General features: G+C 41.2%; 1 protein-coding gene across 1 annotated transcript in view; it reads left to right on the top strand.

Annotated features, from left to right (window-relative positions):
* gdl (gonadal protein gdl) overlaps positions 1 to 16,264 on the top strand; it is a 77,244-nt gene that overhangs the window by 11,275 nt on the left and 49,705 nt on the right. The window contains exon 2 of the mRNA XM_067135733.1: positions 3,143 to 3,303. Within this exon, the coding sequence (XP_066991834.1) occupies positions 3,143 to 3,303 (161 nt within the window). The remainder of the gene's footprint in view (positions 1 to 3,142; positions 3,304 to 16,264) is intronic.

Genomic DNA, 16,264 nt, shown 5'->3' with positions numbered 1-16,264 from the left:
AAAGGATGAACGTAAGAAAAGCTGCTGCATTAATGTCACACAGTGTAGCTACAGCGTTACATCATTTCAAATTAGGAGATGTTGCACCTGTTGCTGAAAGCATGAGTGTATTCATTGAAACTGTTAATAATTGGTAAAATCTCGTGAATTCCTACAGTCCGGCAATTTCCAAAGTTCTTAGCAAAAATGCGTATGGTCTTCAGTTAAAACAAGACGAAATTTTAGATTAAATGTGTGGCCTTATTAACAGTATGACGTGCAAGGGGGAAAAAGTTAAACAAGTGTTCCAGAAACCTATCCTTGTGACTATCTTCTCCTTGAAATATCTGATCTCAGATGTTCACAATCTAGGAATGAAGTACATTTTAACCCATCAACTGAACCAAGATTCACTCGAGAATTTGTTTTCCCAGATCCGTTCTCGAGGAGGATTATATGACCATCCTACACCGCTGAATGCTCTTTATTGTCTTGGGATGATAATTCTCAGAAATAATGTGGGTAAAATAGAGAAACTCAAGAACACGCAAACAGGAACCTCTGATGAATATTATCACAAGTGCTGAGGAAGTGCGTAATGACGTGTCATGAGTTAGAATATTCTCCTGCTGAAAGCTATTTTGAAGAAGGCAAATATGATACTGTTCCAACACTTGCCGGTGAAACTGACACTGAAATGAAGGTCGAAAGTTTGATTTACATTGCAAGTTGGATGGCTAAAAAATACGAAAGCACTCATCCACACTAGGTTCCCAAACAGACATAGGAGGAACATACGACAATACGCATTGTTCGGGGTCGTGGGTTCAAAGTCTGTCATATGGTGGTCTTGCATAGCCGACAGCTGAGTGGTCGCAAACTTTTCGAGATATAGAGAAATGATTCTGTTCTTATCACGGACTTACAGTCGAAGAGGGTTGATAGTAATACAGAACTTAGTTTCTTTAATATGTGCAAGTGATCCTAATTTAAGTTGTGATCTGGTAGCCACATTTGTGAAAATGAGGACATATACTTGTATAAATTTTTTAAACAAATGTGGGAAAAGGGAAAAAGTGGAAGCAAATGTGTCGGCGTAATGGAGGTGAAAGTCAAGAAGATAAAGAAAATGAATCAACTTACCAGTTAGGTAAGATTCACTTTATCATAATAGAACTGTTTGTTCGTTCTTTTGTTCGCTTGCGTTTTTATTGGTCATATTTAATGCTCAGTTTTGTTTAACTCAGAATACTTTATTGGATTTCAGTAGCGTAGCGTGGCCACGCCTCGCATACGGTTTAGAGACATGTACCCTACTAAACAAAGACTTCAGCAGAATCCGAGCAACTGAAATGAAATTCATTAGAACCATGAACCAAATTACCAGAAAGGACAAGACCAGAAATGAAGTGAATAGGAAAGTAGCTGGTATTGAGGTTCCTATTACCAGTGTCATAAAGAAACGCAGACTTCAGTGGTATGGGCACATAAAGAAAATGAACAGGGAAAGACCTGCCAGAAAATATTTTGACCTTAATCTCATAGGAAGACCAGAGGGAAGACCAAGAAAACACTCGAAAGAGAGTGTAAGATCAGATATGGAGGAGAGAGTATACAAATAGGAGGATGTACTGGAGCAGAAGATGTATGAAGACAGAAGGAGATGGCAAGCGCTTGTACACCACATCGGAGAAACTGGAGTTGGAAAATGATGATGATGATGATGATGATGATGATGAGTGTGGCCACTAAAATCCTATTAGCATTAACCACGGTCTTGTGACATAATTAGCTCTTGTATTGTACATTATTGTGTTCATTATCTACTGTTTACAAAGTCAGTTTGAGCAGGTATAGGGGACACACGAGCTGATATTTGTTTGGTTAAAACATATCCCAATCACTAAATTCCTTTGGAAAGCGGTCCCGTGAGAGCAGGTGTCTGTGTGACATCACGTTCGAATAGCCAATGACCGCAACCCAGCCGTTGCTGTGGGTAATCTGTTATATACTAACATTGGGGAAGAGGGAGCAGCAGAAAGAGGAGAGAAGGGCAAACATGAAAACTCAAAAGAACAAGGACAATCTCTGTATCTTCATATACTGTCTTCTTGAAACAGACAAGCTCTCTTCTCATCCCATCTGCCTCAAGTGAGGAAAGTTTTTTGGATTTAAAGAAATTTAACCAGGAGTGGTTTAGTTAGTTCGGTGGGAAGTGCCGGGCTGAGTGGTGCCGATGGTAGAGTGCTGACCGTCTGAGACCATGTTAGCAGGTTCGGTCCTGGCTCTGTCCACTTTTATTTGAAGTTGCTCATATATGCCAGCCTCATGTTAGTAGATTTACCAACACATAAATGAACTGTGGGACAAAATTCCGGCTCCTCTGCATCTCCAAAACCATAAAAGTAATTAGTGGAATGTAAAAACAATATTTTTATTATTATTGTTGGGAAGTGCAAGGTTTTAGAATAGAAATGGGGGACAGGCAAGACATGAACATGACAGATTAGAGTAGATGTATGTAACAATTGCATAGAAATCAAAAGTTTAGCATAAGAGAGGATGACCTGGAAATTGAATCGAACCAGACTATGATGATGATGTTTGACCTCCGCTGCCAAAATTCTTCCTGGGTGACTTCGATGTTTGATGTTCCATTCTTAATCACAAATCAGACCACTGTAGTTACAGTTACCATTCATATTGGTGAAACTAGAACTCTCTGTAGACATATTAGAGAATTTTACCAAATGGACACGTAATGTTTTAACAGGGTTCTGTTACATCATGCAAAATATGGAATACTGTGAATTTTCCTGTCTTTACAATCCACTGTCCTTGGCTGTGGTTGAACCCACAGTTTAGTTCCAATAAGCTAACATACTAACTATTGGAAGATGATGATAATGATTCCTGCATGCACACTGAATTAATGCGGATAAACTAAATTTGGAATTGTTAAAGGAGTCATTGTGACCTAGATTCAGAAGTCCCATTTTTACCTTCTGTAATCTTGATATGGTATGGAAGTTAAAATGTAGCTTCAGGTGTCTAGTTTTTATATAAATGTCTGCTAGTCTGTGTTTCTCAGTGTACGGAATTTGGTATATGAATATTGTCATATAATGTATTCTAAAAGCCATTGTATTTGGGATTGTTTCAGGAAGTATCAGCAACGTGTACCATGTGAACTACTGTCTGGTTTAGCAAATTGCTTATTAAATGACACAGTATTTGAAATTGTTAAAGGTTTGATGGAAATTCAACATGTGACAGAGAAGCACCTGTTCCAACAACGATTGCAAATAATAAACAAACATAAAAGTAAGCTGCTCATTTACGTGTGAAAATAGCTTATTTCCTTTTCAGTTATCTGTTCTTTAGTTTTGTTATTTTCCATCTCACAATACTTACAAATTCATTTCATTTTTATTCCTTAAAACAACCACTTGTAAAATATGCTCTGTTATTCCTACGTAAGATGTAGAAGTTGAAGTTTGATAGAATCCATCATGGACATCTTTATCATGTTTCTCGTAGTGAATTTTGGACTTATGTCTATCAAAGTTTCTTGAATCCTAGGTCCAAAACTCTTCTCTGTACGGTTGGTGAGCCTGGCAAGTTGAGTGACAGAATTGTACAGGAAATAATAAAATTGGAGAGATCATAATAAAAATGGAATAAACATCCTGTGAGATGAACACCATGAATTTGTCACTGAAAATGCTACGTACTGTAGGTGAGTTTTCGAATATCATCCCAATCACAGACTTATTTTTTATGCAGGGAAGCATAGCAGTTTGAATAGACTAGATTTCTCGAGCAAATATCATTATTTCTATATTTTCTCTCTTTAGGACTTCCCTTCCTCTGATTTCTGTCCTCAGAATTTTTCAAGCCTTCATGGGTCATCTGTGCTTTCTCCTTAATCCTGTATAGAACTGTTAGCAGAATTAGTTACTTGTAAATGAGTGGCAAAAACTCTTCCCGTTCTCATTCAGGAACATTTTTCATTTATACCGAATGCCATAGCTTACCTCCCTTGTCATTTTTTCAAGACTCATCTGGACTGAATGATGTTGATGTTAAGCCCACAGAATTTGCACATCAGTTAAGCAAATTCATCCATTGGCTTCTCATTCATTTGCCTTCTTTATTATGCTAATATGATTTACTTTTTAATTATGAATATTTGCTTCCCATTGTTTGCACCAATCATCACTAACTAGCTTTTTCTCACAGCTCCACCCTGTCAACCATGTTTTGCGATTCCACAGCAAAGTGTATCAGTTTCTAGCTGTTTCAGTGAAATGGATTTGAATTAACCTTGGATAAACCTTGATTGTCAGAGGTTAGATGAAACCTTATAGGAGGTAATACTTCCAATGCTGATTAATGTTAGATATACATAACTGTTTTTGTTTGCATTTATATGTCACTTAGGAATGAATTATTATATTTCCAAAAATATGGAGATTTGATTGGTATTATTTGCAATTTATTAACATTAGCTTGTGTCTTCATCTTAACATGCATGAAAATAATTCTACCCTGATCATTGTTTTAAAAGTGAGATTTGCTAACTAAGTTGGTTCACATGGTTGAAGATGTGGAAACGTGTAGCTGTTTGAGGGCTTCCTTATTCACGTTTAGTCTCATGGAATTTTGCATAGAACATTTTATACTAATTCTTATGTGCATAGCCTGAAGATATCTTTAAAGGTCTAATCAGTATTAAATCAAGACTCAAGAATACTCTTCCCCTACCTAGCGCAGGGTTTCTACTCGTAACAAATATAAAAGCCATTATTGTGAGTTGCCTTGTAAAGATAGAAATGTGGCTCTGGATTTTTTTTGTACATCATCTTATGGTCTAATAATTGATACATGTAGCTTGTAGATATCTTGTGATAGTACATATATCACACCCCCGAATTATATGTAGAAGGTAGAGATATTATTGTCAGTATTCAATTTATTATTATTATGATTATCGGTATTTCATTTGTATGTTTTGTCATTTATGTTTATAAGCTGGAAGATATCCACATATGTAGGTATGAGTAATTTGTTTTGCATGAGTGGGAAAATATTGCTTTAATAACTCTGGTAATTTGAATGAGTCATATGGCTACCCCAGTGTTTGTTGTGATGTACTTGTGTCGGGAAATTCATGAGTCATGTATATATCCCAGCCTGATGAGATGAGCTTGTTGTTGTATTAGGAAAATTTGGTGACTCATGGAATATACCCCTGAGTTTGTTATTAACTTGGGAGAAAGAAGAGGTTCACTCATGATTGGCTGTCAAGCACCAATCCAGACGTATCATCTGAGAGGAGGGGAATGTTGATGTCTATAAAGGTTGATGATACGGCAGCAACCAAAAACATTGTAAGGGTGATTGTGAGAGTGATTGTAAAAGAACGAGAAGGAACTACTACAACTACAAGCAGTAACACTGTATGAAGGAACGACAACTGACGCACTGTACAGGAAGGAAGTGGTGCTGATACACGGTACTGGAGTGACACGGCAGCAATGGACTGGACTTCAAACGTTCGTGGAGCGTAGTCTTGTTATGTTCGTGGAAAGTGACTGATTGTGGAGAGTGCTTGCGCATTAAGTATTGTAGCACTTGTGGCGGCCTAGCATTATATGTTGGTGAAAGCTATCTCAGACTTTCCATAAATTTATGTTGAGGATCGACAGACGTGTGTATATATCTTTACAAGTGTTAAAATATGTGAACACAGTAGTACAAGGTACAGTATCTGTGTGATGTGATAACTGCCGATTATGAGAATCGGTAAGTCGAATTGATATAGAGACAGTGAAGGGTATTTATCTTCATACATATACATTGTTCATCTATCTACAAATGGTGGCTTAGTTCTCGCTTTCGTTTTCCCACGATTTTCATTATTGTTGTTGTTGTAAATATGGAGTCTTCCAGCAATATTTTATGTGTGTATTATATGTATAATGTTGTATGTTGATGAGGTGCTCATGCACGGAATTTGTTCAGAATATAGTTAGCTATTTTAGAATCAGTGTTATTGATGAACCTAGGTGCAGTTCCTACCTAATTAGTCGTTTTCAGGAGGTTAGGTAAGGCCTGCAGCAGATGTACCAGTATGCAGCATTATGTACACGCCCTGGGATATACAGTTTATCATGCTCTTATCTAAATTCGAGGGATCCATTCTGGTGAACTCTGGCGCCCATACTATGGACATTTCGGTTAATTATGCTTATTAATTTTATTAAGTTTTTGAGTAATTTTATTTATATATTTTTATTTATGAATTTATTTATTATTATCATCATCAAAAAAGTTACAATCTTGAAAAGTTTAGGCAAGCTAAACCGAATTTTTTTTCGCATGCTGTCAATTCCCTAGAGTTGTTTCACAGACACCATTCTGCTCGATTTTATTTTATCACAGTACAATAATTAATACACAGACACTTTCCTGTGGAATCCTCTATGCAAAAGCAAAATCCGGTGGTTTTTGAATTATAGAATACTTTTCCAGTACCTAGCACAGGATTTATACCATTAACGAACATAAAAATTGTAATTATGGTCAAACCTTTGAAGATAGGTATGTGGTACTTTGGACTTTTTGTAGAAAGTTTTATGCTCTGCAGTACTATCTGTATAATTTGTGGATGACAATAATGGTTTAGGCAGCAGAAGCCAATTATTCTTTTCTCCTGGCGTCATTTTCTTCAAGTTGTTTCTCAGAAGCCGTTACTGCTCATTGTCTTCCCATCACAGTTCAATATTTTATACACACAAACCTTCCTTGGGAGTTTCTCTAGGCAGCAGTGAAAACCATATAAAATTCTCTCCAACAATTCTCGAGTTATAAAACGCTATATCCTTATCTGGAGCAGGATTTCTACTGTTAACTATCACCCCCTCTAGGGACACCATGACCTTGACGTCGGTGTGGGGGCTTGTGTGCTTGTTGATCCCGAGGGCTGTGCCAGCTCGGTTACCCATGTTGGATTGGCCTCGGTGTAGGGTCAGACTAACAAGGTGTTGCCTGAGAGGTGTCTGTGCTCTTTAGATTTCATAACTATTTCTATCCTTCTATTCCACCTTCTTAAATTTCATCTCTCTTCCTGTCTAGCCAAGCTCTCTGCCTCGGGTAGAATAGGTTAGTATGGAGGTTTTATCCTCCCCCAATCGCAAGTTTCAGGTCATGGCGAGGTGATGCATGGCTACTGGGAGAGTAGTTCTTAGCGGCCCACCCCAATCACAAGTTTCGGGTCGTGGCGAGGTGATGCTTGGCTACTGGGAAAGTAGTTCCTAGCAACCCACCTCCAGATACTGGGCGCCCTCTGGAGTACATAGCCTTGCCTTCGGTACGTCAGGGCTGCGCCGAAGGTCGACCTTTTATATCCTGGGTACTCGTGGGACTATGCATGGTTTTTGAGTTTGGTTTTGATTCATCGAAGGCTGCAGACCTTAAAACTGCGTCCTTTAATTGTTCAGTTAGGAAATGTAAACGTTTCAATCGTGTTGACCTGTCTAGTAAGGAAGTTTCTGAAGAGCGTCTGCCACGATTTCTGGTTGCAATCAGAGTCGATGGACAGAGCTTTCTTCAAGAGAACCCGTTCCTGAAAAGCAATGCTGTGGAAGGTCTTGTTGGTGAAGTAGATGAGATGAGGAAATTGCGGGATGGTAGCGTACTCATTGACTAGTACGCTCGTGCAGAGTAAAAAGTTATTGGAAGCCACAATGTTCGGGCCAGTGCCAGTTAAGATTGAGAGCCACAAGTCCCTTAACTCCTGCAAAGGAGTTATCTTTCATAGGGGCTTGATTAAGGCGTCCGATGATCACCTTATCCGAAGCCTTGCTTGTAGAGGTGTGTCCGACGTTAAACTTTTTAAGAGGCGTGTCAGTGACAACCTCTACGGTACGGGGGCTTTCATCTTAACATTCGATCTTGAGAAACTGCCCGAACATATTAAGGTATCCATGTACACACTCACTGTTTGGCCATATTTTCCTTCTCCTATGAGGTGCTACAACTGCCAGCGTTTTGGCCACACCTCACGACGCTGCCAGGGATCACCAATATGCGAGGCATGTGGAAAAGCGGCGCATGCCGGTGAGGAGTGCACACCACCACCAATGTGTGTTAACTGCACTGGGGAGCACCCCCCTCGGTCCAAGGAATGCCCTACATTTAAACAGGAGAAAAAGATCCAGGAGGTTAAGACTCTGGATAACCTTTTCTTATCCAATGGCTCCTCCGGAATTCTCTGTCTCCTTTGCAGAGAAAGCTGCTAGTGTACGCATATCTCCCGTAAGTTTTGTACCCTCTGTCCCACCATCAACTCCGCAAACATCAAGTACCCAGCAAGTAAACGTCAAACCACAGGTTCAAGAGTCAGCAAGCACGTCATTGCCGAAGACGTCTGGGAAAAATTCTTCCCAGACACAACGAGACTCCAATGAGACCGGGGGTCCCAGGATCCCCAAAAAAGCCTGGCAAGTTATCTGCCAGCCCTCCTCCAAAGTGTTCGAAAAAGGTGGGCAAGAGTGAGGGAACACGATGTCCCTCTACTCGATGACTTTCGGTGGAACGAAGTTGTCCCAGGAAGAAGGTCCACCACTCGCGATCAATGAAACCACCATCTGCGGAGTGCACGTCCACCGTGTCTCCCTCTTCTAAGGAGACGATGGAGACTGAAACACTCATTATCGTGGACGATGACAACAATACTGATAAGAACGGCAGAAAGTGGCAGGTAGCCGACCAAAAGAAGGGCAAGCAATTGTCCTAATTTTGCAACAGTACCAATCCACACAATGGCACTATTGCAGTGGAACTGCAACAGTTATCACTGTCGCCTAGCTGAGTTACGTCAATTTATATCTGTCTACGCGGCCTCCATAGTCTGTCTACAGGAATCTCATTTGAGACCTGGACACGACACGACTATGAGAGGATATCATATTTATTCTAAAGACAGAGTAGCTGTGGATGGCTCGGCGTTTGTACCCTAGTTCGCTCCTACATCTTCAGCGAGGAAATACCGCTCCGTACTCGGCTAGATGCAATTGCAGTTCGCACTCCGTTGCCACTAATGACAACGGTGTGCAACGTGTATATTCCACCGGACTACGATCTTGAAATCCATGCACTACAAGATTTAATCGCTCAGTTACCTCCTCCTTTCCTCATGCTGGGAGACGTGAACGCCCGTAACACACTCTGGGATTCTCTGTCTTCCTGTGCTACGGGGAGGATGCTCAAGCGATTGATAAACCAGTTCGATCTTTGCGTGCTTAATGCAGGGGAACTGACACATTTCAGCAGCGCACATGGCACATTCTCACACCTGAATGTCACTTTCTGCAGCCGTGCGCTAATTCCCCTGCTACGGTGGCAAGTACACGACGACCTCTGTGATAGTGACCACTTCCCGATAATTCTATCTCTCTTGAATCAAAAACAGCCCGAAATACCCTTGCGCTGGTTACTTCGGCGGGCAAATTGGCCAGAATTTTCTAAACGTGCTGTGATGTCCGCTGATATGCTGGAGTCTGTTGACGACCACGTTTCTTCCATTACTACAGGAATTTTGGCTGCTGCAGAGGAAACAATTCCTTCCTCGTCCGGTATTTGTCACCGGAAACAGGTCCCATGGTGGACGGACGAAATTGCAGCAGCTATACGTGATCACCGACGGGCTTTTAAGCATTATCGTCGGAATCCTACGATGCCAACATGTCACATTTAAGCGTATGCGCGCGAAGGCCCATTTTTTGGTTCGAGAAAGTAAGAAAGCTACATGAGAAAAGTATGTGTCTTCCATGACGGTACATACTCCGTCATCACAAGTGTGGACAAAACTCTGCCGTATTGTCGGAGTACAGAATGTGCCCTCAGTACCCGGAATCTCCATTAATGGAGACAGTTACGATTCTTCAGTCATTGCTGACCACATCGAGTCACATTTTGCAGATGATATAGATGTTGATTCCCATAGGGAACATGAATGTCCAATAATAATGGACCATTATATTGGTACATTTTGCAGATACGTCCAAGTCTGGGAGATAAAACCCTGCATTTCTACCAATTAAGCGTGAAGCAGAGGCAAACCATCTCTCTTTCGCCTCTAGTGCTTCGCATCCCTACATCTGATATGTTTTTCCCTACAATGTGCCTTTCACAGAATGGGAGTTGCAGAGTACACTCACGCAATGCAGAAATACGGCTCCTGGACCGGACAAAATCCATAATCGAGTGACAGATGTCTCAAGGATGTCTTCACCCTATTCAATAGAATGAGGAGTGAGGGAGTGTTTCCATCTCAGTGGCGTGAGGGAATTGTGATGCCAGTTCCCAAGCCAGGTAAAGATCCAAAACTCCTGGATAGTTATAGGCCAATATGCCTTACAAATGGCCTTTGTAAGCTATTTGAAAGGATGGTTAACCAGCATCTTGTGTGGGCCATGGAAAAGGAAAGTCTCTTGTCTAACTACCAGTGTGGGTTTCGCTCTCGTCGGTCTGCCACTGATCATTGGTCAGACTGGAGAGCGCCATTCAGGAGGCCTTTCTCCGGAAGGAACACCTAGTCACCGTGTTTTTGACCTGAAAAAGCTTACGATACCTGGCGATATGGAATTCTCTCCGCTCTACACCAGTGGGGATTTCGGGGAAATTTGCCAACGTTTATTGAGAACTTCATGTCCCTCCGGCTCTTTCGAGTCCGAGTAGGGAATGTATTTTCTCAACATTACGTACAGGAAAATGGAGTACCTCAGGGATCTGTACTGAGTGTCGCGCTGTTCGCAATCTCCATCAACGGCATAGTTGCCGCTGCTGGGCTTGCAGTCATTCTGTCGCTGTATGTAGACGACTTAGCTCTACATTACAGCTCCGGAAGGGTGGTGTTTGCTGAGAGACAGCTACAGCAAGGTATCAACCGAGTCGACAGATGGGCCCTGCAACATGGTTTTTGATTTTCAGCGACGAAAACCTCAGTTGTACATTTCTGTCGACGTCGGCTTGTACATTCTGAACCAAAGCTCCGCTTGCGAAACAGTTTCTTACCTGCAGATTCCTGGGTCTCCATTTTGATAAGAGACCACCGTGGCAGCACCACATTCGTCAGTTGAAGGTTGGTTGCATGAAGAGACTTAACATGCTAAAGTTTCTCAGCGGCACTACGTGGGGGGCTGACCTTGTGGTGCTCCTACGATTTTACACGGTGACAGTCCTCTCCCGAATTGACTATGGAAGTGTGACTTATGGCTGAGCATCAAAATCTGCTCTGAGCTTTTTAGACAGTATTCACCATAGTGGAGTTAGGCTGGCAATGGGAGCTTTCCATACTAGCCCCATTTCCAGTCTACTCGCTGAAGCGGGAGTTCCACCTTTACGGATAAGCAGGCAGCAATTACTGCTCACGTACGCTGCCAAAGTTCGTGAAATGCCGCTACATCCAGGCTATCAATGCATCTTTAGTACCCAATACCACCAGAGGTACCAAAACCGGCCGAATGCCACACGGCCGGTTGGGTTTCGAATTGATAGCCTGTGTCGTGATTTAAATATCAATATCGGTGGTTGTCTTGAACAAACTTTTAGCGAGGTACCTCCGTAGTTGGTTCCGCGACCGGATATATGTCTAGATCTACTCCGTGGATCCAAGTTGAACACGGATTCCTCCATTTATTGGATTTATTTCCAGGACTTCGTCCACCAATATCCGGCTGCGTGATATATCTTCACGGATGGTTCTAAAATAGGAGGTAATGTTGGTTGCTGTTTCATCACCGATGATATGAGCACGAAGATCTCGCTTCCTAGTGTATGTAGCGTGTATACTGCAGAGCTTTACACAGTCTTCCACATCGAGCCAGGTTAAGTGATGCTGGCACCAGAATCACTTTCGCGTGGCTTCCAAGCCATGTTGGGATTGCGGGAAACGAACTTGCGGATGAAGCAGGAAAGGAAGTGGTACTTTTACCCCCAAGACCCGTCAATGTACCTGCTAAGGATATTTGTTCTCAGCTACATCGAACAATCTTGGCGTCCTGGGAATCGGAGTGGCTTGCTATCCGAACTCCCAACAAGCTGAGATCAATTAAGAAGACAACTACTGTGTGGCAGTCCTCTTTCCGACCTTCACGGAGAGAGGCCATAGTATTGTGTAGGCTGAGGATAGGTCATTTACAATCTACGCACTCTTATCTCCTAAATAGGGAAGATCCCCCCCCTCCCAGTGTGTTCTTGTGGTGCCAACACCGTGGCCCACATCCTCACAGAGTGCGCCGATCTCTCTGGCCTAAGACGGAGCCTCAGCCTGCAGGAAACACTCAAACGCATACTGGCCGATGACGCGACTACTGTTGATCTCGTCTTCCGCTTTATGTGCGACAGTGGACTAATCAAGGGTATATAAATTACAGGTGTACTGTTACTCAGGGAACACAGGTTGCCTTTTGATTCGTTAGAAATTTTTCGGCCTAATTCAATAATTTTTTGTTTTATTTTGTACTGCGTTTCAAAATTCCTCTGTTGAATTAATAATTTTGTTTTTATTTTAAAATTTCTTTTCCACTACTTTGTTCAGAGAGGATGAATACCTCATTGTACTTCCTCTTAAAACAAAAATCACCACCACCACTATTAACTATCAAAAAACTAGGACATATGGTCTTTAGGACTTTTTAGTATAACTTTTTTTTTTTGCTCTACAAATCTGACAGTTTGTCAATGTCGTTAATGGTTCAGGCAGCATAAGCTGAGATATTCTTTGTATGCCATCTTTTTCTTGAGTTATTTTGCACAAACCATTACTGCTTGCCTTCCTGTATTGTTTAATATTTAATACATGAAAAATCAGAGATCTCTTGGCACAGTGAAAACCACATAAGAATCTGTCAAGTGACTGTCGAGTTATAATGGTTTGCAGTGTTACACCTAGCCTCATGAATACTTTTTCCGTACCTAGAACAGGGTTTCTATTGATGAAAAACTTACAAATTGTTATTATGGGTAACCTTTTGTGGATAGATATGTTATCTCCAAGGCCTTTTTTTTTTTCTTTTCTTTTTTTTATAGAACTTTTTATGCTTTCAATTCATATGTATGTAGTTTGTAGATACCTTTAACAGTTAGGCAGTATATGACGAGAATTTGTGTCACGTGGCGTTATTTTATTCCAGTGGTTCTGCAGAAAATGTTGCTGCTCGGTTTATTTTCATCAGAGTTCAATATTTAATACATCGAGACTTTCTCTGGGAAATCCTCCAAGCAACAGCGAAACAAGAGACTGTTCCCCCCCCCACACACACACACACTCCAGCTATATTCTGTTGGGTTTAAGACGCAGTGATACGGGGCAACCTTGTAACAGTATGCCCAGCAGATTTTAAAAGCTCATGTACAGCGAACATTGGGCTCAATTAGTTACGCTGTAAGATATCAAGTAAGTTTGCTTTCTTTCATCTGGTGGAAAAATCTACGTTATTTTGTGATAGCCATGTCTTAGTTTCCTCTTTCCTGCTGCTAGATGTGGGTGATTTATTTATTTGCTGGCTGTGATACAGTGCATTATCCATGATAATAGCGACCTCAGGAATGTTTTGGCAGTAGCTGGGTCTAGAGCCAATTCATGAAGTTTTGCCTGTGCATATCGTCATGATAGTAGTCCCCTGATTTTGTCTTCGACTTGAACATTGACAGTGCTCTGGGAACAAAACCTTCCATACTGCCAGTGTGAACAATAATCCACCTTTGCCTGGCACTGTCAGATGTTAAAGCACTGGCAGTGTCATCATCCTGCAAACACTTTTTTACGATGAAAGTCTGGTGGATGTAAGTTTTGTTGAGTTTTTTTTGCTTTACGTCGCACTTGGAAGGAAGCGGTCGTGGCCTTAATTAGGGTACATCCCCAGCATTTGCCTGGTGTGAAAATGGGAAACCACAGAAAACCATCTTCAGGGCTGCCGACAGTGGGATTCACACCCACTGTCTCCCAGGTGCAAGCTCACAGCTGCGTGCCCCTAACCGCACGGCTAACTCGCCCGGTATTTGTTGAGATATGACTGGCCTTTTGTTTTCTTGTAATCTGTCATTTCCCTGCAGAGTTCTTAGGTAACATGACCACTTGAAGACAACATCACTTCATTCCATAAATTTTTTATTTTCTTCTGACATTTAAAAAAAATTGAAAACCGATCAAATGCAATGTTTGCCTAAGATGTTCCTTGATTCCTTCATACTCACCTCAGTGTCTTTTTGCAGCAACATGTGCAAGTATTGTAAAGTCGGAACCGCTTTCTTCACGGTATAAAATTCCTGTATTTTTCCCCGAATAATATTTTTACTCATGTCATCCATTACAATGAGTTTATTAACATTTCACTTCTTACCCGGGGTGCTTAATTTTATTCCACTCTCCTGGGACACTTTTAGCTCCTTTCTAATTTTCTTTATAAAACATACTGACTTGCCGGTTGCTGCTGCAGCTTGCTTTGTTGCTTGCAAAACTGGTAAGCTAAACAAATTTTTCCCTTTTTCCAAGTTGCAAACAGCTATAACATTTGCCACAATTTCTCTCCCTTGACTCTGAACAACTTTATTCTTTCTGACGGAAATGGACATTGTGATAAATGACAACTGAAACAAACAGATTCCTGTAACAAAATTGAACACCAGAGAAACAGGCACTTATGCTGCAGTCACATTTGCGTTTCATGCTGAACAAGGATAACAAGTCAGATATTGGAGATGCTGCAATGCATACAAATTACAATGTTGAAAAGTATTCCCATGTGTGCACCAGGGCAGTTCACTGTTGCCAGACTGCTGATTCTTAACACGAGTGCACAGCAGGTGAGCTAGAATGCTCGCCCTATGGAACTTTACTCCGTGAACGGTTGTAGGGCAATGCGCATAGCTCAGTATCTGGCAGCACTCCGTGAAACCAACTCCTATTGGTGTATGGTGCCCAGTGGTGTGGAAGACACACCCACCACGAGAACAAACAAGAGTGGATCTTGTAACATGTAGGGCTGAGGAGCGAGATGAGGCCACCAATCTCACATTTCACAAGTTGCTGGGCTATAGCTGTGCGTCTTATCTTCGAACATGGTCAGCTGTTCTGTCAAATGAATGCCCTGCTGGTCGGTCTGCTTATTGTTAAACTGTTTATTCATTGTTTTCAAAGATTATATCTTGAAAACTATTAATTAAAAATACCCTAAAAGGCCGTTTTCATCTTGATAAAATGTACTCACCTATTGGATTATTTTTGTTAAGTGTCTTGGGTTTTCACGGAAGTATGGAAACTCTTACTGTTCTGTAAACGATGAAGGTGGAAACCGTATAAACACGTATGATGACTATCTATTGAAGACAGATGAATGCTTGTGCTTAATTATTTTGTAAATCTAGCTAAAATTTTAAAATGATTTCCTTACTGCTTTTGCTCCGTTTGCAATCGTTTGGGAATGCCAGAACTCTGAAGAGTAAAGTTCAAGTTGTGGTGTTTTTTTTTTTTTGCTGGCTTTACATTCCCTTGTATTGCATGTGCCTTGCATGAATTATCTTTTACAGTATATAATCTACTATTTAAGTGAAGAAAGCACCTAAACATACTCTAAATTTAATTTAAATGTACGGTGGAAAAACCTTGTGTACAGTTTTATTACGTGTAATGTAGCCTACTGGTACTGATCCCAGGACCCAGGGACTGAGGTCAATCAGGTATCAGAGATACAGAAATTGGTGTTGAACGGGAGATTTGTTGTGGATACGGGTAGCTTGTACAGTTTGGGGACAAAGGGAAGCCACACGGGGCACGGCATTAGAAAGAAAAAGCTGACTCCCATGTGAGAGAAAATGAGCATCTTTGAATTTTGAAACCATCTATCCCGGGAGGGGGGGAAATGAGCATCAAAAGGGCTTTGGTGCAAACTTGATGCCTACTTTACAAAACTGCCAGTGTGAAGGGAAGGCTGGAAAGTTGCGATATCTGTGAAACTACAGATAATTACGGGAAACTGATGTAGGATATGTAAAAATTGTAAGTTCCTGTGAAACAGAGGCAACCATTGAGCCTGATAAGAGAAAAGTAGGTCACTAGTGTAAAAAGTAAGTCTTGTGTATCTCAGTATGTAGCTCAGTCGTAGTGGCATCTCCGTCCCTGACCTCTAACTTAAAGAAATGACTTTCTTGAAAACCAACGATCGATTCTGAAGGACGTTAGTCTAGAAAAGCCGTATCGAGTGAGACAGATAAACTA

The sequence above is a fragment of the Anabrus simplex genome, chromosome 1 (genome assembly GCF_040414725.1).
Source record: "Anabrus simplex isolate iqAnaSimp1 chromosome 1, ASM4041472v1, whole genome shotgun sequence".
In the NCBI taxonomy this organism is placed as follows: Eukaryota; Metazoa; Arthropoda; class Insecta; order Orthoptera; family Tettigoniidae; genus Anabrus; species Anabrus simplex.
Note: the sequence above shows the minus strand (reverse complement) of the source record. Positions and strands in the feature narration are given on the sequence as shown.